This window comes from Cyprinodon tularosa, unplaced genomic scaffold, assembly GCF_016077235.1.
Source record: "Cyprinodon tularosa strain WSP-4 unplaced genomic scaffold, ASM1607723v1 ctg394, whole genome shotgun sequence".
Lineage (NCBI taxonomy): Eukaryota > Metazoa > Chordata > Actinopteri > Cyprinodontiformes > Cyprinodontidae > Cyprinodon > Cyprinodon tularosa.
In genome coordinates, this window is record NW_024039112.1 from 923931 (window position 1) to 951490 (window position 27560).

Here is a 27560-nt window from a genome sequence, read left to right on the forward strand (position 1 = left end):
AGATAAAGATCTGATGTCACATGTATGTATGAATTGACAACAAGGAGCAAACACAAATCCAAAATGTATTTATATTATTGAATATTATTTAAAACTTTCAGCGTCTACACATATTTTCCAGTGATAGCATCTTTATCCTTTTGCTTAAGAGTTTCTTGAACACAAACCTTAACTGTGGCTCGTGGATCAGATCTGATGGAATAAATAGTTCAAGATAAATCTCTGAGAACTTTGCCTTGTGAGCTCAGCAGTTAAGGTGAGCTTTTTCTGTTCATCTTCTTCCTTTGTGACCTCATGCCTTCTGCATATTTTCAGGAGTCTCCAGCCAGCTGGTTGGACAGCGCTCTGTCTCACATCTCAGAAATCATCCAGCTGGAGGACGTCCCGTCCATGCAGATGGAGGTGGGCATTCTGGTCCGAGAGTTTCCAGATGTCAGGTACGTGGCATGTTCACTCCAGCAGAAGAAGAAGAATAAAAGAAGCTTTAACTCCATAACTGCAGCATTATCAGAAGATAACAGTTTTACCAGAAAATAAGATAAAAACAATTCAAGGAAACCTTCAGTCAAGATGAAGACTGATGTTTATATTCATGCAATCCATCATGGTTGTCTTCAACACATTCCAAAAACTTGTACTAGATTCTTACACCATCCATCAAACCAATTCCAGTTGTTCTAATTCTTCCTGCTCACTTGACTTTACGGTCCATTACTGCTGGTTGTCACTACCTGATCTGTCCCAGAAGCACACTCCGTACCATCAGCTATCAGATAAACATCCGGGGTTCCTTAAATGATGGCTTATGATGGTATTATGGTACTAAAAGCAGCTATTTATATCTGTAACTCACTAAAGAATGCTTATACACATCTTAAAAAATTTTTTTTATGCATTTTCTGAGACAATTTTATCTGCATGTTTATCTGCATTTCAGTTTTTTAATTTAATTTTAATAGTATGGAGGACGATCTTCTATTTCCGGTTGGATCATCTAAATAAGTGGTCCGCTTAATTGTCAATCATTCTAGTGATAAGTTTATGTAACGTCGTCCTACGTGCTCGCCCGTTGGCTCTTTTTCTGCGCATGCTGACTTTCAGACCTATATATGCGGTGAGCTACGGTTTCAGCTACGGCTTTTCTTTGAAAGTGGCCGAGAGTCGTAAAAGAAAAAGTGTCTAAGTGTATGAGAAGAAAATAAAGGCCACACAAGAGGCAGATATATCCCAGAATGCTTTGAGAGGAGAGCTCTCCTCCCAAAGCATTATGGGATTTGCTGCCACAGCGGCCCTCTGTCGCCATAGGCTGTCGCTACCAGTCAGCGCCGAATAATAACAAAGATGGCGCAGGCACAGCGCATACGACCAATGGAGAAGTGATCATCTGTCCGAACAGTGATTTAAACTGAGTTCACTATAAAGTCCACTATATATTCCCTGCTCTATGTAGTGATTGAGGGATTTAGGGTAGACGTTCAGGCACAGTAAACTTGCATGAGCTATGAGAACAGCAACTTTTAAAACAGTGTGCACGAGGAAAAACAGGCCTGTGCATGCTCTCGCACACACATTTTTTTTTTAAGTGGAGCATAAGAAAATTATTTTAAAAATTCACGAAAATCCTCCACAATACTTTTAATGTGAACATGTAAGGAAAACATAAAACTTTAAAGTCAAAGCCGAAAAAGTTAGCTTCCAGAAGTAGCGTAGGATTCCATTTCCAGAACAGATCACAGATAAGTGATAAAACAGAAGGAATTTCAATGTATTTATTTTTTCAGGAAATACATTATTAACCTTTTAACGCGTTATAGTTTAGTTTGCTTAATATTTTTGGGGAGCGAAAAATTTGATTTTTAGTTAGTATTTTTTTTACAAAATACAATCAAAGGCAAACTGGATGTATATTTACTGAAATGGGTCATGATTGGTTGACAGATCGAGTAGTAACACAGGTTCCTTTACTGGGCCGGGTCAGAACTGCAGAACTCCTCAGACAGGAATGTGGTTTATTACTGAAACGATGCAGTTTGAGGTAGAGAACATTTTTCAACAAAAACACCCATCCATTCATCTCTCCATCCGTCCGTCCGTCCAGAATATTCAGCTTTTGTTCAAATTGTTTACACCTTCAATGGTTATTACTTTTTTTTTTTAACGATATCAGGTTTACTGATACTTTTAGGTAAGTAAATGTTTGAGCAGGAATGAAGTCCTGTTGTCAAATCTGCAGAACCTGAACTGTTCGTGTTTCTGATGTTTGATTCCTCCTAACGCATTTCTGTTCATCCTTAATGAAACCCTCTTCTCTTTCCGCCTTCAGGAAGAAGCATGTGTCGGCCATCCTGAACATCCGCGGGATGACGCGGCAGGCAGAACGTCAGGAGATCCTCAACATCGTCAAAGACATCGAGAGCAGCGACGGCGGCCCGAGCTCGTTGCCCCGGGACCGAGCCCTGTTCGCTGAGGTTCCGGTCACCTCCGAGGTCCACTGTCTGAACGTGGGTCTGAGCCGGATCGCCCTCACCGCCTCGTCTTGCGTCAGCGTTCTGAGGCCGCGACGACGCAAAACCAGAACGTCCGTTCAGGAGAACCCGGAGGACGTTCTGTAACTGTCTGTCGGCTCAGATGGTCTGAACAGGACGTTTGTCTGGAATCAAAGCTGCTTACCCTGATTGGACCGTGGTCCTGTTCTGGTTCTGGCTGACTTGGAGACAGGTTGTGTTATTTTAAGAATCCAGATTTTCCTTCCCAGGCCTCCCATCAAGAGGGATTCACCTTCGATTGTTCTGAATGTTCGTTCCTCCTTTTTTCCCAAACTCTTCGAGGTTCTACTGACCTGACAAGAAAAGCTGACTTAATGGCTCTTGTGACCCAAGGTTCTTTTAGACAATTAAATGGTGGAACAAGGGTCCAGTACTTACCCACTGATTGGGAGACGAGCCTTTGAAGTCCTACTGAGGATCATGATGGTGAAGAATGGATCAAGAGCATGTGGGCAAATCATGTGACAATTCCAGGACTTCAGAGTCCAAAGCTTGCTTGGTTCAGTTCTGGAGATAAATTTGATGATCAACTTTCTATATGGTATTTAAACTGGAAACCAGTCACGAGTTCTGGTTCAGACTGTAAACCAGGATAAGGATCCTCCTGATCTGGGCTGAAATCCGCTCCGTTCTACTGCAGAAACTCTGGACGCTGAAATGAAAAAAAAGAGCACTTTATCTGGAAAGGAGAAAGGAGAACAGTTCTCTGTGGAATCCTCGTTGGACCAGAACTAATTTGAATGGTGTGGTCCACATCAGGATGTCTGGTTAATGTGGAACGAGAACCTTTAATCTGGGATTCTGGTGGATCCAGTGAAACTTTGTTTTCTATCAAAGTTGAAAAGAGAAACACTCAGAGTCCTTAGTTAGTCAGGAAGAATCTCTGCTGCTGGTCGTCTGGCGCCTGGGGAAATATTCCCATAGTTCCCACCAGTGCAGCTTCTAAACCTGAATACTAAGACCTAATGGGGGGGGGGGGGGGGGGGGGGCTCAAGAGCCCCAATGTATCCGTCTGTCTTGCATCTTTAATGGAGATGACCTGACTAAAAAAAGTAGTTGAGAAACTGACTATATTCCATCTGTAAAAAGGTATGGAAGGTTTCATTCACACCTGGACAAATTGAGATCCGGTTCCCTAAGAGGCTTTAGAAAAAGTACCGTCTTTAAATGGAAATCAGAAAAGTAAAAGACAGAAAGGGGAAGGAAAGAGCATTTCACTAGTAGTAGAAACAGCTTGAGTTGCTATCAGTTCTGTCAAAACAACGATAACAAGATCGCAGAAAAAAAACAACAACATTTATCAGTCCAAGTTATTACTGCTGGTTGATTGGTGCAGTTCTAAATTGCTGGTAAAACAGTTAAGTCTTGGGTTGGTATTCTGCGCTTTTTATTTGGCTTCCAGTGGCGACAGATTCTTCTTCCCAATCCAGAGATGACATAGATCATCCCTGGATTGTTAAAAAGATACTGTCGCCTCTTTTACCCCAAAAAACTGAATGCAGCATCAGATGACGTAGAGTATAACACAAGATAACGCAGGGTGAGTCAGAAAGGCATTCCCCCAAATATGGACGCTATTTCTCACAATGCAAAGGAACAAAATACGTTAGCAATTTAATGATGGTGATACCACATTTAGAGGAAGCTTAATTTAATTCAGTTTTTACTTCAGTTTGTTTATGTAGCATTGATTCAGAACACATGTCATCTCACTGCACTTTATAGTTCCCCAGATCGTACAGTCAAATTGATTCAAAGTTTTCTATTTAAGGAAAACCAGCTGATTTCATTGAAGGCAATCCCTCACACTAAGCATGCTTGTAGCGACGGTAGAGAGGAAAAACTGCCTTTTAACAGGAAGAAACCTCCAGAAGAACCAGGCTCAGTGTGAGCGGCCATCTGCTGAGGTCGACTAGGGTTAGAGGAGATAGAAGCAGAGAAAAAGGCAAGTGTAGAAGGCGGCCCCGTCCAGGAAACACACAGCCAGGCAGAAGCGCCTCAAACTCAAAATTTTGTTCAATTCAATCATACAGACTGATTGGCTAAATGTTTGATCCCCCGAATGAGCATGTAGAGACAGACCTGTAGTTTCGTTTGCCGCTATCTATCAGAGTAACTGTTTGCGATCAGTTAAGTAGCCGGTGAAAACAAAAAAGTTAATTAGTTTGAAGCATTTTAAAGGTTCTCCACTGTAGTTATTTTGTGACCTATGCTCAGGGGTCATTTTCTGAATAAATAAGCCTGCAGGGAACACTCTGTTTTCAGGTGAAAATCTCCTTAAAAAACCTGTTCCACCAAAAGTTACAACTTGACTGTAAGAAGACTGATATATAATTATGAGCTTCCTGATCTTAAAATCCCATCCTGGACATTTCACTTCATGGACCTTTGCCCTTCATATGCAACATATATGAGGCTAAACACCTGTCCCTCTAAATCTTACCAATCAGAACACAGAAAGAAAAACAAATTTTCCAAAAACAGATCATTGAGCTGCTGTCATTGCTCTTGGATCATATCCATTTCCAGGGTTTTTTTTGTTTTTTTAATCCCCATCTATTTTTATTCAAGTTTAATTACCTTTTTGATCTTTAATATTTAGTAAAACATATTTGTTTTAATTTGGTTTACAAAATAAGATACTAATCCAGAGGTCTGAAATGTAATAAATAATTCCTTTTTGCTGATCATGCTGAATTGATCCCTGAGCAAAAGCGGAGTTTGGTGATGATGCATCCAGTCTTTTCTGGCAGAGTTTTACTGAAGCACAAGAGGGAAGCAATGAACAGTTAAATTTAATCAAAGGTACTTCATATTAAGCTTCTGTATTTAAAGAATTGATCCTAACTTTGACGTTTGTAGGTATGATGATAAGGTTTATTATGTCTATTTGTACTCTTTTATTGGTTTAATTGGTGGTATAGTTTTGATTTTAAACTGGTGGTTAGAAGAAAAAAAAGTTGAATAAACAGAAATCTAACAAACATTTCACATTAGGGATATTTTCAGGGTTTTACTGCAGATCTCAGACCATACATGAAAAGTATTGTGTTTTGAAAACTACACTTCAAGAAAGGCTCATTAGCTTCATTTTAAAGTTTCATTTATACCACTGAGCTGAGACCTAATCCAGATTTCAGTAGGATTTGTTATTTTATTTTGAATGTGGATGTTTGGACTAAATCGTGTGTCCTGAAATAAAATTAACATGAAAATAAATTCAAATCAAATCATCATGTTTGTTTTTTTGTGTGCTTGTTTCTCATTCAGGTCTGAAATCAATATCAGTATCTTTTGTTTGTGGTGTGCAACAGATAATAATTATATTAAAAACAAGAACGCAAAGTTAAAGGTAAATAAAATTCAATTTAGGGTAAAACCCAAAAAATAATTGTTGATTAAATGATTATAATGTAAAATGTTACCAAGGTGTATAAATCTTCTTACCTTTCTCCACCAGTAAACTTAATGGATATGGTTATAAGCAGATCGTCACCCAAGGATTAATGTTTTTTTCAAGTGTTAACCAAAAATGGTGGATCTGACTCTGAGAAATAAATCAGTCACTGCTATTAATAATCACAAACAACCGCAGTTATAATAATGGTACTTTTATTCAACCTAATAATCCCTGTTATTATGTTTAGTGTGTAAATATACAAACACTTCAAGCTACTAGGATAAACGCAGAATTCTTGAAAGACGCAGTAAACATAAAGGGTTGAAATGAGTTAATTAGGTAGAGTCTTTGATGATGTTGAGTTCATTAGCTCAGCTGTAGTAATGCACTGAAAGCATGTGCATCAGATTAGCAGCACAAATTATATAAAGCAGTAAGATGTGTAACAGTGGTCTTTTGTAACATTTGACTCAATCAGGTTTTGGTTAGTCCAATAATGAACAGTTAGCAATAAGCAGAATTCATTTGATGTGACTGAAATGAAATGTGCATGAAAACTAGTAGTGATGTGGGGATGCGATGCTTCTGTTAGGTCAGCAGACTGTCCCTGGTCAAAAGTCAAATCCACAGAATGACCCTGGTTACGAGTCTACATAGCAGCCCAGCCTCTGCCTGTTAGTGGATCAACAGCTTCTAAACTACAGCAGGTGAGGTTAGGAAGCGTCAGTGCTGCAAGGATCCTAATGAGAGTCCGAAAAGTACGACCACAATTCCACCCGTTCTCCACTCACTTCACTGACTCCCTGATCACAGACTGCAAAAATAGGTGAAAGTGTCTTAAATTAAGGGTATTTACTCTTAATTTAAGAAGGTAAATATGATGATTTGCCAATGGAATTAGTGTTTTAGATAGTATGCACTTGAAATAAGACTGCAATTGTTTTTTCTTATTCTAGGTGTAAATTGTCTTGTTGGCAAAGTGTCACAGTTACTTCCTCAATACAAGAACAAATGCACTTATTTATATTTCGATTTTTTGCAGTACACCCTTTCTCCTCTCATTTCACTGACTCCTCTCACTACAACATGATCCAGCTGCTCAAAACACTCAAACCACCTCCTCCTCCCCAAGACTAAGCTAAGCACTATGGACGACCGTGCCTACTGCTTGGATGCTCCTCGGACCTGGAAAGCCCTCTCCTCCTCTGACATGGGAGTCGGCTCAGAGCTGGTCTGCCTGGCTGTGTGTTTCCTGGACGGTGGCTGCCTTTTATAGCTGCTGCTTTCTGTGTCTCTGATTTGGTCTCCTTGAACTCCAGTTGGTCTCGGCAGATGGCCGCTCACACTGAGCCTGGTTCTGCTGGAGGTTTGATCCTGTTAAAAGGGAGGTTTTCCTCTCCACTGTGGCTTTAAGCATGCTTAGTGTGAGGGATTGCATTCGAGTCAATGAGTCGATGCAATCAACTGGTTTTCCTTAGATAGAAAACTTTGTATCAATTTGACTGTATGATCTGCTGAACTGTAAAGAGCCTTTAGATGACATGTGTTGTTAATCGGGGCTATGGAAATAAACTGAATTGATTATCTGAGGGAACCGCAGACTATCCAGACTTTAAAAAAAGGGTTAAAACATTTCTTTTTAGCAGAACTTATGACTTAACCTTTTATAATTATGCCACCAACTTATTTATTCATATGTATTTTACATTGATGTTTTGCTTTATCTTTCTAGAATGATTTTACCTGTAGCATTTTGCTATTTTTCTGTAATGTAAAGTACATTGCAAATAAAATGCATTATTATTACTATCTTTCTCAGAACCTCAGGCACTGGTGCCCCCAGGTTTGTGTTCGCTCTCCGTTCCTCTTCTTTCTGTAAAACAAATGACTTCACCTCAGTGGACCCATCTGTTAAACCCCTGAGGTTTGCATTTGACACCGGGGAGGGGGGGATACATCGCTGATTCATTGCTCCCTGAGGGACGTAGAAATGATTGGAGACTTTAAGATAAGCTGGATTTATCAGAGCATTAACCCCTTTCAGCCCAAAACGGGGTGCGGTTAAACAATATTTGTCTTAGCTGGATTTTGAATTTGCTGCAACATTTTGTGTGTTCTCTGGGGCCTCCTCTTTAGGTTACAGAAAGGGATTCTCTATCTAATGTCCTTCTTGGTTTGTATATAAATGACTAAACAGGCCAAAAGCTCCATCTCAGACTCTTCAGGCCTGGGTTAGCGGTTTAAAGCCTTTACTGAGCGTTTAATTGTGCTCTGCAAAGCCTGCTCACACTTCCTCACAGTGCCTGCTAGAACGATAAATGTTCACTTTTTGTTTTAAAGATTTGAAAATAAAGCACAAAATCCGGCTGACATTTTAATGCAGTTTATTGAACATTTTCCCATCAAACAGAAGTAAAAATGTTTGGGAAGTTTCCTCCTACAGAGAGTAAAATATCATCAACAGATGTGAATATAAGGTAAACAGAACAAAAACACAGATAATCCGTCTTTGAGGCAACACGGGAATTGTTTTGCAATAGCGTTAGTAAGTTTTTTTGTTCTAAGAAAAACAACTTTCTCCAGAACTTTTTCTGATATCAAAATTTCACAGCTACCACTTCCTCTAAAGCCCTTTGGATGACATGCAGTTCAAGACACCTTTTCAGTGTCTTTAAGATCAATTTACAACTTGAGAAAATGTTAGAAATCCATAGTTTGTCAGGTTATAGTTTTATTTCGGTAAAGGATTAGGGCAGGGCTTCACCCTATTTACCAAAATAAGAGACAAATAAAAACACACAAATATGAAATACCACCAGCATTATTTTCAAGGCTAAATAAATACTCTGATGAAATTTACAGAAAACTTACAAAACGTTCAAAATGTTCTATTATATTTACATTTCACTAATATATCCACCAAAACCAGGACTGGAACCAGGATCAGAAACTGAACAATGAATAAGAAGTGAAACCAAAGCAGACCAAAACCGACAACCATAGATTCAAAGTAACATGATTACAGACTAAAGCATAAAGACAAAAAATAAACTGTTAGGAAGATAACCAACACCATCTCTAGTTTGTTCTGGTTCTGTTATTTGCTGGATTTATAACTGCAGGATCATTTTGTATCTATGTATCTCTATTATGTCAATGAACCCCGAGCTTCAAAAGTTCAGAATTAAAGCTTTATTTAGTCTTATACTGAAAACCATGAAGAAATGAAACAAAACAGGAAGTTGGTTCCATTGACCCAGAAAATTCTAGTGCATCAAAAATCTAAAAAAAAAAAAATTTCACAGCTTTTTACGCAGTTCTTAACAAAACACAGATTGCTGACTAATTTACCTTTTCTGCCTTCCTGTCAAGTGTGGTTAAAATTGCAGCTGGGAGTAAGGCTAAGCGTGGATATAGAAATATTATTGGAAAGAACCTCCCCTATTAGCTGATATAGTTAGTGTCATACACACTGTGTGTCAATCCTATACATCGAGTAATGTCCTCTATGCTGTTATATTGGGGAAAAGGATGGATCTTCAACAAAAAATTTTGATTTTTATAAAATATGGCTTCATTAAAGCTGGGAAATTGGCAGATAATATGATACCTAGAAGTACTTTCTTTAAATGTAAATCTATACTGTGGGAACTGTGTAATATAGTGCTGACAGGTATAACAGCAAAGATGCTGTCAGTTGTCTTTATTAGCTCAAGTTGGCTAGTTGTGATTATTACATCACAGTTTGTTGGTTTCTGGCCTTGATTCTGAAATTCCTAAACTACAGGCTAAGAAAAGAGGGTTTTCTCTGAGTCCTTCCTTCAGAGGCGGACTGAGCCTAGGGTTGCCAAACGTTCCTTCAAAAACAGAATCTACCTGTCCCGTGTTTAGTGGAAAAGGAACGCACTTTGTCCCGTATTACTGTGAGAGTAAAAAATAGTCAGTAAAAAGCTAATGTAAAATGAAGAACAAGGGCACGTTAGATACTAAACTTACAGTAAACTAGTTCCTGGGTCCTGTCCTGCATTGTGACCAATGAGCTGACAACATATATGTAACAATCCAGTATACCCTCATCCCATTGGTTGAGCCAAGTGTTGCTCACAGAGAAGATAGCAGGAGACAACAGAGCAGCATGGGGGACGAAAAGAGTAATTCAAATGCTGACGCTGCTTTTGGGGGCGGACAACTCCTCACTCAGCTCAGAGGAAATACAACTGGGAAAAGTAGGCTACGTAAACTTTTTCCACTTGTTTTACAACTGTAGCCTACAGTCATTGCATTTAAGGCACAAATATGTTTACAAATTTGCACAACTTTGCTCTTGCACCCAAAATGCGCACTATTTATGTGTTGTTTTATATTCATTTTTACAGTTTGAAGTTAAGCAGGACAGGCTTATGTTTAAGATACTTATTTTATCCAGCAAAGTTTATTTTCTACTAAAGTGAATTGCTGGGAAATAATTTGTTTTCCATGTGTTCATGTCACTCACAAATATGCATCTAATTCAATGCAGATTTGAGTCAAATAGTTAGAAAAATTAGGTGTCCCTTTTTTTCAGGGAGTTGGCAACCCCACTGGACACTGGCAGCACTGTGTCTCTGCATTAGACTGTAACGATCTTGGTTCTGTTGGTTTTCTCAAAGTTTTCAGTTTCATGTTTATCCACGTCTTACTTTGTCTCACCCTGGCTCCTTGTGATTGTTTTCCCATGATGTCTCCATAGTTCTGGTTTGTGTTTAATTCAGTAAGGGATTGTCTGGAGGTTTTTGTAAGGACCCACATGGAGAGGCTGAGAGGCGGGGGTGAGTTCTTGGGAGATTTAATGAACAATCACAGGCAGCAAAACAGGTATCCAAAAATCCAACTTAAAAATGTTAAACAAAAACAGGTATCCAAAAATCCTACATAAAAAATAAACACAAACCAGAACCATGGAGACATCAGGGGAAAACAATCACAAGGAGCCAGGGTGAGACAAAGTAAGACGTGGATAAACGTGAAACTAAAAACTTGGAGAAAACCAACAGAACCAAAATCGTTACATAGACTATTGTAAATTAACAGTCGTTGTATTGGAGAAGGTAAGACATAAACACTAGATACAAGAAATCTAAACTTTGTCATGTCCTAGCATCACCGCTAGCTTAAAAACATATCTAAAGCCAAAATATTGAGGAATTGAAATTCTGTAAACCCTTTATGAACCCCACTAATACATGACCAACAATGAATGTTGAAACTTTGTGTCATATAATTTGATTGAACCTCTTTTTCAACAGGTGAAATGATTAAATTTAGGATTTTAAACTTTACTAGTTTTTATGGAATGCCTGCCAACTTTGGCAAGTTTTTTCAAGTTTTATATTTTAACTATATTCAAGTCAGTATTATCATACTTATACTTGTTTTTTGAGCTCTACTGTGTGCTGTGCTGTGGTGATGTCCTATCCAGTAACACATATCAATGGTATTTAGCGTATGAGAGGAGTAGAGAGAGGTCACAGCGGCCAATCAGCTGTCAGATGGTTAGGCGTCCAGTTACACAGTGGTCAAAGATACATACTTTCAAATTAGGAAAACAAATTGACCAAATTTTAAGGCTACAACAAAACAGAATTGAATATCTAAACCATGTAGTAAATTGTGTTAAAAAGGAAACACTTGGCCAACTTCTACTAAACCTTAAATTAGAATGTTTTTTAAACTGTGAAGATTTCATAAGTCCAGTTTTCCTATTTATTTAAATTACTTTTTATTAAAAGCTCGCCCTTTAAAATTCAAGGGCTACAAGGGGGGATTCACCTCATACTGGTTTTTAGATGCCATTGTCAACTTTATTCTTAACAGCCTGCATTTGTAACAAGGTGATTGATAACTATAGTAAGCAGATTTCCAAATGTATTTTCTAAATCACATTTCTTACACTCAGCAATTGTTTTTTGTTTTTGCTTTTTTGACGTTGAGACCTGCATGAAATCAGGACTAATTCACTTTAAAAAATTAGAAAACATTGTTTTTTCTTATTAACTGCTCCAGTTCTGAAAAAAATAGACTTTGCTATAAAGAGAGACCACCCACTGCTTCAAACCTCAGCTGAGTTTTTTCCTGAGCCTCTTCTGATCAGCTGATTTGCAGCTCTAACCTCTACCATCAAGGTTTCTCCTCATCAAAACTAAAATCTCTTTCAGTTTTTGTCCCCAAACTCTCTCAATAAAAGAGAGGTGCAGCAAGCGTCCCTTGGATCCCTCCTGAAGAAGAGGGGCACCACCATCCTGCTCTCCCTCACATCTTTATGCAGACTCGACACTGAGCAACATGCTCCCTCTGCTGCTCAGAGTCGGTCAGTGCAGTGTTGGTGCCTTTGAAGGTGGTCAACCAGAAGCTGTAGACGTTGGCGAAGAAGTGGCAGGTTCCCCGAGCTCCCTGACACTCTACGAAGGGCTGAGCTTTGAACTCTTTCAGACAGCTGCCAGGGGACATCAGCGAGAGGCCGCCTCCCTCATCACCTCCACCTGTAAACTACCAACATATACAGAACAGGATGTTGGTCAGGACCTCCTACGACTGCTGCCACATTCCTCCTACATAGTTTTTCTAATAAAGGGAATAAGTATTTTAAAGGGACACTATGCAACATTTTTCAGTTAATTAATGTGTTCCATAACGTTATGGATGACTAAATGAGTCATATCAGGTTGAACAAAGGTATTCTCGGCCGCCCTGGTGGTCTGTGGGGGAAATACTGCACTTGCAACTGCAGGAGCACCGACCCGCACCAACAGGCTCAGAAGTCTCGTGAGAGTCAGTCTTGCTTTACGGCGAGAACTGCTACACCCCCCAGTTAAAAGCATTCTCGTTGCTAGCACAGTGGCAATCTTTGTGCAGTTATGCTACGTTCACGCAGCAAAAGCAGCAAAATCGCGTCTGCTGCTTCCTTTTTGCTGCTTGTACCAGTTAGTTCTGACGCGAGGCTGAAGCAGCTTTGCTGCTCTGGCTGCGGGGTGCAAAAGTGTGTCTGAGGCGCGTTGGGCGGAGCTTCACTATCCTTTCTCTGCCTTGCAGCTATATTTGCTGTGATCAGTGGGAATAAAGTAGTTTTAATATGTGTTTAAGTGAGAAAATACACCTGAAAACGTAATCAGTGCAGTCAGTTCATTCAGATTATTATCCTGCCTTCAATATTTTTTCTGTCGGAGCCGCTCAGACCCCCACATACCAGGGATGCGCCGACAGTATGGATCCCTTCATCAGCAGCGGTTCACTGCGGCAGCTGGTAGGTGTTTTTCATCTAAATAATCCAAACTGCATATTCTGCCGGCAGATTTCTGCATTTTAAGTTAATTTAGGCGTCAATAAACTGTTTAAGAGGAGTGATCATCAGCGCTGTGTCTCTCTCCCTGCGTTAAACGCACCCGACGCGCTGCTTCAGCTGCTCAGACGTGCTGCGCCTGGTGCTCAAAACGCGCCGCGGGACCTTTTGTTGCGCCTTGACGCGCGTCAACCATTAACTTTGCATGTAAACTCGCTGCTTCTGTCGCGCCAGCTACGTCCAATGTGAACGCAGCGTTAGTCATTCGCTGCTAAGCTCAAAACAACCGCGCCTGGCTTGACGGAGAAACCAGGAGAACAGCTGTGCATATTTACGACAGTGCACTTTTACTTTCGCCCTCTGGAGGGAGCCTCACTGGAAAATCAACACCGGTTGCATAGTGTACCTTTAACGCAACGTACTCCTTAACGAAACTCATTGGTCCTTCCACTCTACTATTAACTAACAACGTTAAATACCCTTTCTTACTTTTATCTTTTTTTCAGTCTGAAGTCACACAAAACATTGCTAAGAGAAGTATTTTCTATTTATATTAACAGCGTTTATCATTTTAACTTTATAGCTGACTAATGCCAATGAATTAACCCTGATTTATTCACGCTTTAACTGGGCTGTTGTCTCGGTGTCTGGTTGAAGAACCTCATGATCTCATCTCTGTTTTGGGCAGATCCTGAGGCATGTCTCACTAGGAGGAAATCACAGAAGACCCAGTTTTGTTAGGCCATTCTCAGGCCAGACAAAACTAGCGTTGCGCCAATGCCATTTTTTGGCCCTGATACCCGATACCTGGCTGTGCAGTATTGGCCGATACCGATATCATCTGTTTGAAATTGATTTGTGTGTATATATGAAGAACTAGATATTACTTGGATGTAAAATAATTGCCATCATCGTCAAGCTGCTGACTACCTTTGTGAAGCAGGAAAAAGATTAATACAAAGTGAATCCAATAGAACTTTTTATTGCCTATCATGAATGGGTGACAATAGTTGAATAAACTTTTTGTGTTAGAAAATCTCATAATGGAATCAGTGCCCTATTTGTTGGTACAAGCCGGTACCACCATTTTACTGCTGGATCAGGGCCCCGCCTGTTACTGGTATCGGTGCAACACTAGACCAAACATCTAGTACCTTCTTGGGGTCCCAACAATGAGCTGGAGATTGTTGCTGAAAAGTGAGGTTAGACAAAAGTAGGATAATAGAGGACTACAGATATTCAGACCTCATCTAGAACCCAACTACAGTCTGCTCTCCATGTGTCCCTGTACTCTGTGCTCAGGTCTCCTCTGTTTAAAGGAATAGTACACCCAAAACATGATTAGCCTTCATTTTCTACTCACCCCCATGCTGAACAACACTCTGGAGTATTTTTTTGATATCTCAAATGCATCTGGAGATCTGGGAGGCTTCTTGCTGTCTGCTGACATTCAAATAATGGAGGTCTATGGTGCCCGAGGCAGAAAGGTCCATAAAAGTCCACAAAAAACGTGTCAATATTCCTCCATACTGCTCGTCCAAGTGTCCTGAGTGGGTAGCGTCCATAATTTACTCGAAACGAAGTAATTTAGAATGTTTTTGGAGCATAAACAGTAGTGTATAGGATTTCCTAAAAGCGCGTTCACGAGTCTACGGAAACCGCGGCAGACCAAACCAGATGAAAGTGCGCATTCAGCTCGGCAAAGAACTCATGCCCTTCCTCAACACTGAAGTCCTCAGACATTTTACTTTCGTTGTTTCTTTCTTTGCACAGGTAAACAGCACATTTCTTCTTCTACGCTTGCATTATCGGCAGAGCAGACGCTGAATGCGCACTTTCATGCTCCAAAAACATTCTAAATGACTTCGTTTCGAGTAAATTATGGACGCTATCCACTCAGGACACATTAGACGAGCAGTATGGAGGAATATTGACACGTTTTTTGTGGGCTTTTATGGACCCTTCTGCCTCAGGCGCCATAGACCTCCATTATTTGAATGTCAGCAGACAGCAAGAAGCCTCCCAGATCTCCAGATGCATTTGAGATATCAAAAAAGTACTCCAGAGTGTTGTTCAGCATGGGGGTGAGTAGAAAATGAAGGCTAATCATGTTTTGGGTGTACTATTACTTTAAGTTTGGGATGGTTCTTTGGCCCCCCACATCCGCCATTGAGCACATTTTCCTGCTGAAGAAACTTTATTAACCTTATGCAGGTGTATGCATCCTGGTGTTAAACTATTTTCCTTAATCCCAGGTCATACTCAGTTGCATCTGTTTTTTTAAACTCTGATCCAAATTTTTTCCCATATCATACTGACTGCTGTGCGCATAGAGAGGCTTTTTCCACATAAATTTGTTTAAATATTTTTTTCTTTCATATAAAAAGGAGAGTGATACAATGCCATTTCCTGCCTCGTCCCTTGTTGTTTTGATTTTTTTTTTAGGCTCGAAGACTATAATTATTTACTTTATCCTTTTTCTGTCCTCCTGAACATAAAAGTATGACCTTAGTGGTCTTTTAAATATTTTCTGAAACTTAAAACATTTAAACCCATCCAGGCTTTGACTTGTTCGGGACATTTCAGGAGCCTATTGATTGCGACTGGATCCTGCTTTTGCTGGATCTTGGACTTTGCTCAACTATTTGAAAATAAACTGGAGTTTTTATTTAATCTCATCAATGCTTTTAAAATTGAATAAAGAATTCCTACCCTTGTGAAGAGAACCAGAGTTTACAATCACTCCTTTTTTATTTGAGTTCTAGTCTGCAACGCTCTGGCTGGGCAGAACTTACCATAATGAAGGAATATCCTGTCCACAGAGATGTCCAATTGGGGGGACAGCTTGGCGGTTCCTTGGAGTTGGAATCGTGCATAGCCACAGGTGCAGAGGGGGCTTCGCACACAACACAGCGACTGATGTGGTTCTCAATGGCAATTCCATTAAATGGCCTATTAGGAGCCCTCTCCATCGTTGACAGCCAATAGGCTTTGTCATTTCGACCTGCGTACTGGCATTGTTTGGTACCACATACGGAGAACGGCATGGTGGAGAAAATACGAACACAGGATCCAGCCTGACCTAAAAACAGGAAGCAGATTCACCTGCTGGGCTTGACTTTATCCCATTTATCCCACTACTCTTTATAACCAAACAGAATCTGGAAACTATAAACTCTGTAGCTCCAAATAAAAACCCTTCAGCTTCAAGAACATCAGAGTTTAGAACCACCTTCCTGCTAATGTAGACATGAAGAATATTACTACTTGGAGTAAGACCTGATTAATGAGGACATTTACAGTAGCAGCCATTCAAAATGGCCCTTCCCAGTCAAAAGCCACCCGAATGGCAGCAAAATCCCCTCTAACTTCCAGCTACTGGCCTTCTCATGGGTGTGCATATATTTTACACCCTTTCACTGAATTACAGGCTCTAACCAGGAGATGACACTTCTATTTAGATCTTAATGTCCAGAAACCCTGACAGAAAGAGTATTTTAGATTTTAAAAAAAGGAATTATAGGGGACCAGCCAATGACCAGCAAAGGGCCCATCAAGGAAACTTGGGACATTTTGAATGGCTACTTCTGAATAGGGAAGACATATCTAAAATATATTTGTTTAATTCCATATCTTAGAAGTATTTCGCAGTGACTGAATAAATGCCTATACCTAGATCCTGGGAGTAAGCCCTCTCCTGGCCCTCCATGTACAGCAGACTGTATCCAATCCAAAGCTGCTGCATGTTTGGTGGGCAACTTGGAGGCTCCTTTTTTTGGCTGTGCTTTACCAGCAGGAACCCCATTGTTACGACTGTGGTCTGTCCAGGTTTACCTCGGTCCCCCGGCGGACCCGGAAAACCTGTAGGCACAAAGAGCAGGGCAGGAAGTTACATCAGTGATGTGTTACGCCTAAAGGACGCCTTAGAAAACAAAATAGTCGTGAGAGAAAGAGAGAATGTAGTGAATCCTTGAAAAGCTGCTGCTGTACCTATGCTAATGTTCCTAATAAAGCCTAAGAAATAAAACCTTCGCTTAGAGCTTCCTTTGGGACTTTGAAAAGATATGTCAGTCAAACTGATCAAGGCTAAATCTAACAAACATGGACAAAATAAATCATAAAGCCAACTATTTTTTATATTTCCTTTAAAATGTTTCTTTAGCATCTTTAGTGTGCATTTCAGTTTTTATTGCAAAGAGTCCGTTTTCAGAGATTAAAGGATGTGGAGTTGTGTCTGGAAAATGCAGATGAGTTTGCTGCTGATTTGTAGCTCTCACTGTACAGTTGTGTGATCATTTAGCAAAGACAATATTTAATATTTAGTATGTATGTAAACAGGCATAGAACATTTAAAAAGCACATGGAGAATAGTTAATGTGTATGTGTTTTTAAATAAAGCTGTTTCAGTATTTATTACACAATTGAAATTTGGCAGAATTTTCAATTCATAAAAAATTTTCCTAAAAAATGTGTTTTAGTACAGATAACTGAAAAGCAATTTATTATTATTTAATGTTGCAGAAGACCACAGCAATCAAAGAGACATGCAAACCTCATGCAGAAGTTAGAGAAACTTTGATGTAGTTTATAATGTTTCTAGAATTTAATAGGGGAATTTTCTTCATATAGTCTTCAATCAAAATGCGAAACATGTTTTACATGTGTTGGTTTTATGTAAAACATGAGTTTCACATATCTTACATCTCATATTAATGATTATTAAAAGAAGGTAAACTTGCAGAAGGATATAAGTTTAGGAACATTTCCTGGTCTTACCTTTTTCTCCCAACACTCCGTTCTCTCCTGGTAGACCTGGTCTTCCAGTGGCCCCTGGGTCGCCTTTTGGACCCCCAGAACCCAGTGATCCATCTTCCCCCCGATTCCCCTTCACCCCTACAACACATTACCATCCAACAAGAACATAAGACGCAAGGTAACCCAAGCTGGACCAACAAGTATTTCCGATTAAATACAATTTCTCACCATTCAGCCCTTTTGGACCAGGGTCTCCCATCAGGCCCTGTTCTCCTTTAGCACCAGGGGGACCTGGTAGTCCTTCAGGCCCTTCAAGTATTGGTGGATATTCATATGGCAAGACTCGTCCCGGCTCCCCCTTTAAACCCTCTCGTCCTTTCTCCCCCTTCCTTCCTTTGGCCCCTCGGGATCCATAGGGACCCTGCACACCTTTATGTCCAGGTTGTCCCATTGTCCCTGGATCTCCTCTCATTCCTGAACAGACAATCAAACTTTTTCATTCATTTACCCATTAGGAAGAGAGGGCTATATCTTACAGTTTTGGCTGATGTAACATATTCATAATTTTCTTAATACAAGCTGCATGACAAGGCTTAACCACATCACCAGAACTCCCCACGAACACTGCAGTTCTTAACGGTTGTGTCCTGAGACGCTTACCGTATATGCTTTACACCAATGACTGCGTCAGTTCATCTCCCATCAAAATTTTTAATAAATCTATAAGAGCTATCCTTGCTCTTTACACAGATGACCTTTGTTCTGAGTGATGAAACAACCATCAGTCACCTCACTCACTGGTGTGAACACAATCACCTGTACCTCAATGACTTAGACAACTTTTATTGTCATTTTGTATACACAGTGGCGGGGATGAACCAGTATGAATGATTGGTGGACATCTGTTTATAATAGGTTAACTCAAAAACCCCCGATCTGACTCCGAACCGGTATCGGTAGCGGTATCGGTATCGGATGCCTTCTCCCTTTCCGTTCCTTTTTGAAACCCAGGCTGTGGTGCGCTGGATATTTTTAGCCGTGGACGTTTTCACCACACTGCTGCTTATTTACACATTCTCTTGTCAATTTCTTTCTTTCATTATCACTATGTCAAATGATGTGCTCGTGGGATTTAAGCCCCGGTATAAGCGAACTGGTGACAGACGGGGAGAGCTGATGTGATTCAAGAGCTGAACATCAAACCATTTATCATAATTTCATGGGAGGGGGTGTGGGGGTCAATATATTTATGCTTAGTTTTACTGTTTCCTGCTGAAAAAATGAGGGAGAACATAAGGTTTATTTATTTTCCTGCTGGATTTTCTTTTTATATTTGAAAAATATAGCTGGAATAATCTTTTCTTATACTTTTGCCCCCCCCCCCTCAGTCAGGGGCCCTTAGAATTGTCCTAACTTTTCCCCCCAATACGGCGGCCATGGTTACGCCATCCTGGAGAGAAATATCAGCTGTGCTGCTGCCATCAACACCTTTGTTTATAGATGTTGGAATCAGCCTGTTTTTATGTGTAGTCCTGTTTCTCTGACTGTGACTGGCTGGATGTGCTCTCTTCATCCTCTGACATGGGAGCTGGCTCGGAGCTCCTCTGGCTGGCTGTGTGTTTCCTGGATGAAGCTGATTTAAAGTTGCCTTTTGTATCTCTGCTTCATTTTCTATGTCTGCTTCCTTGAAACCCAGTCGGCCTCAGCAGATGGCCGCTTACACTGAGCCTGGTTCTGCTGGAGTTTTCTTCCTGTTAAAAGGGAGTTTTTCCTCTTTACTGTCGCTACAAGCATGCTTAGTGTGATGCTTGCCTTCGAGTCAATTAGTTGATGCAATCAACTGGTTTCCCTTAGATAGAAAGCTTTGAATCAATTCGACTGTATGATCCGGTGAATTGTAAAGTGCCATGAGATGACAAGTATTGTGAATTGGTGCTATAGAAATAAACTGAATTGAATTGAACCAGCCCAAATTATGTTCACCCACCCAAAGCAATTTTCACCCTCAAAATCAAAATAAAAACTACCCAATTAGGTCTGAATGAGGCAAAAGTAGGTAACCTCTATCACAGGGATGTGACGGTGGAGTCGCTCCTGCTTTTGTCATTAACATTTCATCTCAACATGTTTAAAGGACTCATTCACAAAAACACCTTAGAAATTTTTTTTTTTAATATATTTACAAGCTGCTGAAAAATTAATCCTCCACTCAGAACAAGGTAATAAACTAGAGTTAAGCAGCGATGCTGCAGCATTTAAAAACTGCAGAACAACAGAGTAAATAAGTTGGAGTCTTTTACAAATGAGTTTAATACAAATATTAACTTCTGTGTTTATGAGCCCCAGTACAGCCTGCATGTCAGCATGAAGCATAGTGGGACACAATATAATCCGATACGAGTGCAGAGAAAGCGCACTGCTCTCTGTGAGGGGAGGAGCACTCCGGTAATTTTTTTTTTTTTTTTGCTGTTGCAGCAAAACTATAATTTTTAAATATCCCAATTCTTGGCCAATGTTGATTAATTAATTTCAATTCAGTTTATTTATAATATAAATGAAATTATAAATTGAACTTTATTGATCTCACAATGGAGAAATTAACTCTGCATTTAACCCATCCCCTTTGGGGAGCAGTGGTGCCAGAGGAGCAATCAGGGGTTAAGGGTCTTTGCTCAGAGAGCCAGGTGTGGGAGTGGGCTCAAACTCAGAACCTCAGGATTCCAAGCTCTATTCCCTAACCACTAGGCCACCACTCCACTAAAGTTTTTTTAATTTTTTTATTTAACCGTATTTATCTCACATTGAAGACATTCACCTCTGCATTTAACCCGTCTTCTTGGGGAGCAGTGGGCTGCCATTGTGCAGTGCCGAAGTAAACTTAAAAAAGCAGTGTTGTATAAAGTACTGAAATCTCGGAGTCAAGTAAAAGTATAAGTATCTCTCCAAAATATGACTTTGGTAAAAGTCCAAGTCACTGACTGAAATGTTACTTGAGTAAAAGTCTTAAAGTATCTGAAATGGCTTGTACTTACGTATAAGAATTACTGTAAACTAAAAGTATAAGTAAAAAGTAAGGTAGTTTGAATAACACATTTTTACATTTTGGTAAACTTTGAAGGTTAAATTCACTTAAAATAATATAAACAACCAAGTGTAGGATAAATTTAGACTGGCTTTGCGAAACAGGCGTATCCTATTGGTGTTGGTGGAAAAGCCCAGGCAAGACCTAACTTTGTAGTCAGTAGGTGGGGTCAAAACACATGCGTTTCTCTCGTTCGTTTTTCTTTTTCTTTTTTTTTACTTAGTAACTAAACCAAACATTGCAAATGTATCGGAGTAAAAGTATGCAAATAAGTTCGTAAAGAGTGAAAGTTCTCAAAAAAATGTATACTCTTGGAAAATATAAAGTACTCCAAAATGTACTTAAGTACAGTATTGAAGTATTTTTACTTTGTTACTATATAACACTGTAAAAAAGCATATAAGGGCTGTGGGAGTGGGGCTCAAACTCAGAACCTCAAGATTCCAAGCTCTATTCCCTAACCACTAGGCTGCCACTCCCACATAACGCCAGATCAAGTGGACCAGGCCATTGCCAGGTCACCAGGATATGTCCCTGTGCTCCTGATGTCTAGTCGGACTCTGCATGTCACCGACCTCGATAAAGTCTTTATATCACAGCTGAAATCCAAAATGGATCTTGACATTCATCTCCTCAGTGCCCAAAACAGCAGTAAAGAATCCAAAACTAAGCATCAGTTATAGTTATACAGCTTCAACATTCTCCTTAATTAAATGTCTAAATCTTTTACAGTCCTCTCACTTTTTCATACGATATGTCCGTTTAGCCTTAACTACTGTATGTATCCATCTGTATTACCATAAGAATTTCCATGTTGACGGTTTTGGATATAAGGAGTTTGAATTCAGAAAAAGGACCAAGTCTGACCTTTACAGCCTTGGTTTCCAGGGTTGCCTTTTGGTCCTGCTGGCCCCGGAAATCCCTGTGATCCTTTTGGACCCTGGTATCCCGGCCATCCATTGTCTCCCATGTCCCCAGGAAATGGAAAGCTTGGGCCTGGGTCTCCTTGGTCACCATAGTTACCTAAAAAAAATACTTCCATGTGAGTGTCGCTTCAGATGAAATGTCATTTAATCCTCGTTATAAAACCAGAAAAGCATTATGATTGACCTGGGTCTCCTTTCAGGCCCTCTGCACCAGGATCCCCAGGTGGCCCTGGATTTGGGTTTCTACAGTCATCTCCAGGTGGACCTGGTGGTCCATAACCACCTAGAGGCCCTGTAAGAAAAAACACAGTTGATTCTTTCAGATTTGTTAGGAAAAAACTATTATTATTCAAAAGACAAGTCATGCAAACCTCTGGGTCCCTGTGGACCTGGGGGTCCTCTTGGTCCATTCTGGGAGGTACCAGGGGGACCTGGAGGACCTGGGGGACCTGCAGGTCCTGGAGGACCTCTTTCACCTCCATTACCACCCTCACACAGACCTAAGGGTAACACATATTTGAGGGAAATTCTGTAAAACCACAGATTATCCTGTAGCTAACGTAGAGCAATACATATTACATCTGGCCAGTTTGCAGCGTCTAGAGCTCCTGTATAAGACACAAAGTCTTAGATATAACCGTAAAATGTTTTATTATGTATCATCAAAGTTCTGGACAGAATTTGAACTGGGACAATGTCTGGGTCCATATTTGGTGAATAAACTCTACTTTTTTATGTAATTCTAGAACCTTTATCGGGAGAATGTCTAAAAATTGTTAACTTTCAACCTGACACACCTCACGTTTCTTCCAGTGTAGCTTTGGTTGCTTTCTAGAGCTTTTTTAATGCCAACATTCATACAGCATCCAGCACATTGGAATATTGACCATAATTATTTCTTTCTTTTATCTGCCTTTCTAGAATGTTTTAATTTTTTTTTTTTTTGTGGTCCTCATACCTTTCATCCCCATGGCCCCTTTCCGTCCACTTAGCCCATCCAGTCCATGAAGCCCTGGTGGCCCTTGAGCTCCTGAGGAGAAACTTATTTAATGTAAGAACACATCCAACCAGTGGAAACCATTATTCTGGCCTTGGTGTTCTACAGGGCTATGTTTTCTGTCCATTGCCATTTTACCTTTAGAAGACAGTTGCTAACATGAGCCAAACAGAAGAAAATCAAGCCATCTTTCTCAATGTTTCACATAGATTTATAATTAAATCCTTGAGATACGAGTAAAAGTTACTTACATAATTATTATTACCCATAATTATTATAATATTAAGATTTGGGGTGAATTTCTTTGTTTCTAATTAAGGTTTAAATGTTTTTAGAGGATTAGTTTGCAGTAGAATAAACTGAACAGAAGATTAATTGGTCAGAACTGAAATTCAAATAACTAAATGATTTACTATCCTCGGGTTTATTGCTCTGATAGTTATTTTAAGTCTTTTTCCATGGCCTCTGGATTCGTTCATCACCCAGGCTGAAGTCACCGAGGTGGTCAAAAAACTCCACGGTGGCAAGGCTTCGGGGGTGGACGAGATCCGTCCTGAGTATCTTAAAGCTCTGGATGTTGTTGGGCTGTCATGGTTGACACGTCTATTCAGCATCGCGTGGAGGTCGGGAACAGTCCCCCTGGATTGGCAGACTGGGGTGGTGGTTCCCCTCCATAAGAAGGGGGACCGGAGGGTGTGTTCCAACTATCGGGGAATCACACTTCTCAGCCTCCCCGGAAAGGCCTATGCCAGGGTGCTGGAGAGGAGAGTCCGGCTGATTGTCGAACCTCGGCTGCAGGAGGAGCAGTGTGGTTTTCTTCCTGGCCGTGGAACAGTGGACCAGCTCTACACCCTCTGCAGGGTGCTTGAGGGTTCTTGGGAGTTTGCCCAACCAGTCCACATGTGTTTTGTGGACTTGGAGAAGGCATTCGACCGTGTCCCTCGTGCTGCCCTGTGGGGGTGCTCCAGGAGTATGGAGTCGGGGTCCCTTTATTAGGGGCCATCCGTTCTCTGTACAAGCGGAGCAGGAGTCTGGTTCGCATTGCCAGCATTAAGTCGGACCTGTTCCCAGTGCATGTTGGACTCCGACAGGGCTGCCCTCTGTCACCGGTCCTGTTCATAACTTTTATGGACAGGATTTCTAGGCACAGCCAAGGACCGGAGGGGGTCTGGTTCGGGGACCAGCGGATCTCGTCCCTGCTTTTTGCGGATGATGTAGTTCTGCTGGCTCCCTCCTGCCAAGACCTACAGCGTGCGCTGGGGCGGTTCGCAGCCGAGTGTGAAGCGGCCGGGATGAGAATCAGCTCCTCCAAGTCCGAGGCCATGGTTCTCGACCGGAAAAAGGTGGTTTGTCCCCTTCAGGTTGGAGGAGAGTCCTTGCCTCAAGTGGAGGAGTTCAAGTATCTTGGGGTCCTGTTCACGAGTGAGGGAAGAATGGAGCGGGAGATCGATAGACGGATCGGTGCGGCTGCTGCAAAGGCAAAGCTCTCAATTTACCGTTCGGTCTACGTTCCTACCCTCACCTATGGTCATGAAATTTGGATCATGACCGAAAGAACGAGATCCCGGATACAAGCGGCTGAAATTACCTTCCTCCGCAGGGTGGCTGGGCTCTCCCTTAGAGATAGGGTGAGAAGCTCGGTCATTCGGGAGAGGCTCAGAGTAGAACCGGTTCTCCTCCACATCGAGAGGAGTCAGTTGAGGTGGCTCGGACATCTTCTTCGGATGCCCCCCGGACGCCTCCCTTGGGAGGTGTTCCAGGCACTTCCCACTGGGAGGAGGCCCAGGGGACAACCCAGGACACGCTGGAGAGGCTACGTCTCTCGACTGGCCTGGGAGCGCCTAGGGCTTCCTCCAGCAGAGCTGGAGGAGGTGTCTGCGGAGAGGGAAGTCTGGGAGTCTCTGCTTAGTCTGCTGCCCCCGCGACCCGGTTCCGGATAAAGCGGGAGACGACGAGTACGAGTAGTTATTTTAAATCTTTGAAACAATCGTCTCATTAAGTTGTTCCTTCTGGTTCATGGTTATAGCAGCCATTCCAACCCTAACAGGAAGGGAAGGGGGAAACCACTACACAGTTTATCTTTTTGATTTTATATTGCGATCTTAATATTTGTTACCTTTGTGTCCTGTGTAACCATCTTGTCCTTGAACACCTTTAGCTCCTGGTGCACCTGGAAAACCTGGAGGCCCCTGCCGACCTCTGCAACCTGGAGGACCAACCACCCCTAAAGAAAATACAAACTCTCTGAATAAGTAAGCCTCAACCAAGTTCCTCTTGGTTTCACTACTATCACCAATTTAGATTTTACTTTGTACCTGATTCACCAGTTCTTCCAGGAAACCCTTTGTGTCCCTTGCATCCTTTTGGTCCTGGGGCCCCATCAGTGCCCAGAGGTCCTGATTGTCCTGGAGGGCCAGGGGGGCCTGCAAGGTAAATATCAGTAGTTTAACCTGTTAGCTGACCACACCAATATCTCCAAAAATAGTTTTAAAATGTCTGAAAAAAACATAAATAAAACAGCTGTTGTTATTTAACCATTTGGAGGGTCTAGCCTGCAATATAAAGCTGTTTTAATGGCAGACAGTAGCCGTAACTTGATATTATAATGCTACAAATCTGGAGGCACCAAATACAGATTAGGAGTCTTTTTGACATATTTCCTAAAGAACCAAAATTATCATTAAAGTAGATTATTGTTACCAGAACATCCAATGTTTCCAGAATGTCCCGTATCCCCCGGTGGACCATGAACACCAATAGACTCCCCTATATCACCTAAAAGGAAGAAAAACATGTTAAACAACAAGCAGCATAAACATGAAATGTTGCTTTATTTCAGAGGTGGGATAAAAAACTAATAATTCACATCATGCTTAAATTTAAATGAACTGTTATGAGTCACGGTAAAGCAGTCTCCAGGTACCTTTAGCTCCAGGATATCCTGAATTACCAGGATTTCCAGGGTTTCCAGGACATCCTGGGTCTCCCTATAAACACAAGTAATATACATTTATTTTACACCACACACATCTTAATTATTTGAACAAAATTAAATGCTTGTTTAACAGAAATAAAGGACACAAACAAATCAGTTTGCCTCTTAGTGGACCCTGAACTATATGATCTGCCTCTAGATATTCCAATCAAGTTTCTAAAAACAAAGCTCCTATCCAGTATTAATAGTCCCTGGATGTTACAGGACCAGACATTTCCTGATGATACAATGCTACCAATAATACTGAGTAAGAACAGGATGATGAGGGAAATTGTATGGATGGATAGTCTATTGTATAAATGAAATCAAATCAGTGCATCAGGGTGACTTGCTTCTTGTTCTCTACAACTGCAATGTAATTGGGCAGAATTTAGATGGGCGTGTTTATGCTGGAAAAGCAGAGATGGCTGATGTATCTTTCTGCTTAACACTGTAGTAGTGCAACCCAACTGCAGTGGCTTGAGTGGTCTAACACTTTTCTACTCACTTGCAGCATTTCCTCACCAAATTCTCCTCATCGAGTAGCTACCCCCATAGCACAACTCTCTACTGATGTTTACAGTTTTTCTAAATAGCACCAGAGCACATTCTGAGCTCTTATGTCTTTCCGCTACTTTACGTTCCCCTGTTCCCTGAATCGTTCTTTAGTGATGTTTGCTAATGAGGGGCAGACTTTGGCAGCTAAGCTTCTGAAGTACAGATGCAAAACAACGTATTTTCTTGTTTTTGCAACGTGCAGAACAAGAAAAATGTCTGAGTTTTTCTGGCGTTTGCAGCACCTCAATTTTGAAGGCAGTCACCTCACCCTGATATCCAACACAGGTGTCCCCTTTTAGCTTTTGCTATCAGATAACTACACATATATTACCGGTTCTCCATTCTGCCCGGGGAAGCCGCTGTATCCCATATGTCCTTTACATCCAGGGGATCCAGGTAGCCCTTTTTTGCCTAGTGGCCCTTTGGGACCCTGGGATCCCCTAATACCTGGAGGTCCATTTGAGCCTGGAAATCCAGGCCTTCCATCAGTACCCTGAAAACCTTTATAACCTGGATAAAAACAAGGTGGAAAGCACAGTTATAGGTATGCAGAATGAGGCTGGTGCTAATAAGTCGGATATGAATAATCAAACCTTTGCCATGTACTCCATGTGCATCACGCTAAAGTGTCTAAATGGTATGAGCTTTTTAGGATTTTTGCATAGATTATGAGGGATTTTAGGATTTCAGGTAGTTTGTTCCTAAAGTAAATAGCACTGTACAATGAACATCAGAGCAATAAAGCTCATCAGCCAACTATTAACATAGAACAAAAGTGCAAACATGAAATAAATACTCATACAAGTGGTTTTATCTGGGGCAGTAGGATTCAAATGTTTGTTTGATTAAGATTGATTTAAGATTAGTCTTTAAATCTCTGCTTTGTAATTACTTAGTACTAACACCGATTGTATTAAACATTTTTTACAAAGTCAAAATTCTGCCAAAAAGGCACATATGTAACAAATACTGAAGGAAGCAGTTTTATTTAAAACACAGATGTTAAA

At 40.8% G+C, this 27560-nt stretch overlaps 2 protein-coding genes across 3 annotated transcripts in view; one reads left to right on the forward strand and one right to left on the reverse strand.

Annotated features, from left to right (window-relative positions):
* The window catches only part of exoc3l2b (exocyst complex component 3-like 2b), a 64410-nt gene extending 60925 nt beyond the window's left edge, over positions 1 to 3485 (forward strand). For both annotated transcript variants that reach the window (XM_038297702.1, XM_038297701.1), the window contains exons 14-15: positions 316 to 437; positions 2324 to 3485. In XM_038297702.1, coding sequence (XP_038153630.1) covers positions 316 to 437; positions 2324 to 2612 — 411 coding nt within the window. In that variant the 3' untranslated portion in view covers positions 2613 to 3485. The remainder of the gene's footprint in view (positions 1 to 315; positions 438 to 2323) is intronic.
* Positions 3486 to 11831: 8346 nt separating this feature from the next.
* col4a4 (collagen, type IV, alpha 4) overlaps positions 11832 to 27560 on the reverse strand; it is an 82010-nt gene continuing 66281 nt past the window's right edge. The window contains exons 34-47 of the mRNA XM_038297686.1: positions 26885 to 27063; positions 25945 to 26008; positions 25722 to 25796; positions 25337 to 25444; positions 25138 to 25245; positions 22983 to 23054; positions 22396 to 22524; positions 22209 to 22316; positions 21966 to 22121; positions 18245 to 18490; positions 18038 to 18154; positions 16934 to 17122; positions 16057 to 16343; positions 11832 to 12471 (exon numbers count right to left, since the gene is read on the reverse strand). Of these exons, the coding sequence (XP_038153614.1) occupies positions 12235 to 12471; positions 16057 to 16343; positions 16934 to 17122; positions 18038 to 18154; positions 18245 to 18490; positions 21966 to 22121; positions 22209 to 22316; positions 22396 to 22524; positions 22983 to 23054; positions 25138 to 25245; positions 25337 to 25444; positions 25722 to 25796; positions 25945 to 26008; positions 26885 to 27063 (2075 nt within the window). The 3' untranslated portion in view covers positions 11832 to 12234. The remainder of the gene's footprint in view (positions 12472 to 16056; positions 16344 to 16933; positions 17123 to 18037; positions 18155 to 18244; positions 18491 to 21965; positions 22122 to 22208; positions 22317 to 22395; positions 22525 to 22982; positions 23055 to 25137; positions 25246 to 25336; positions 25445 to 25721; positions 25797 to 25944; positions 26009 to 26884; positions 27064 to 27560) is intronic.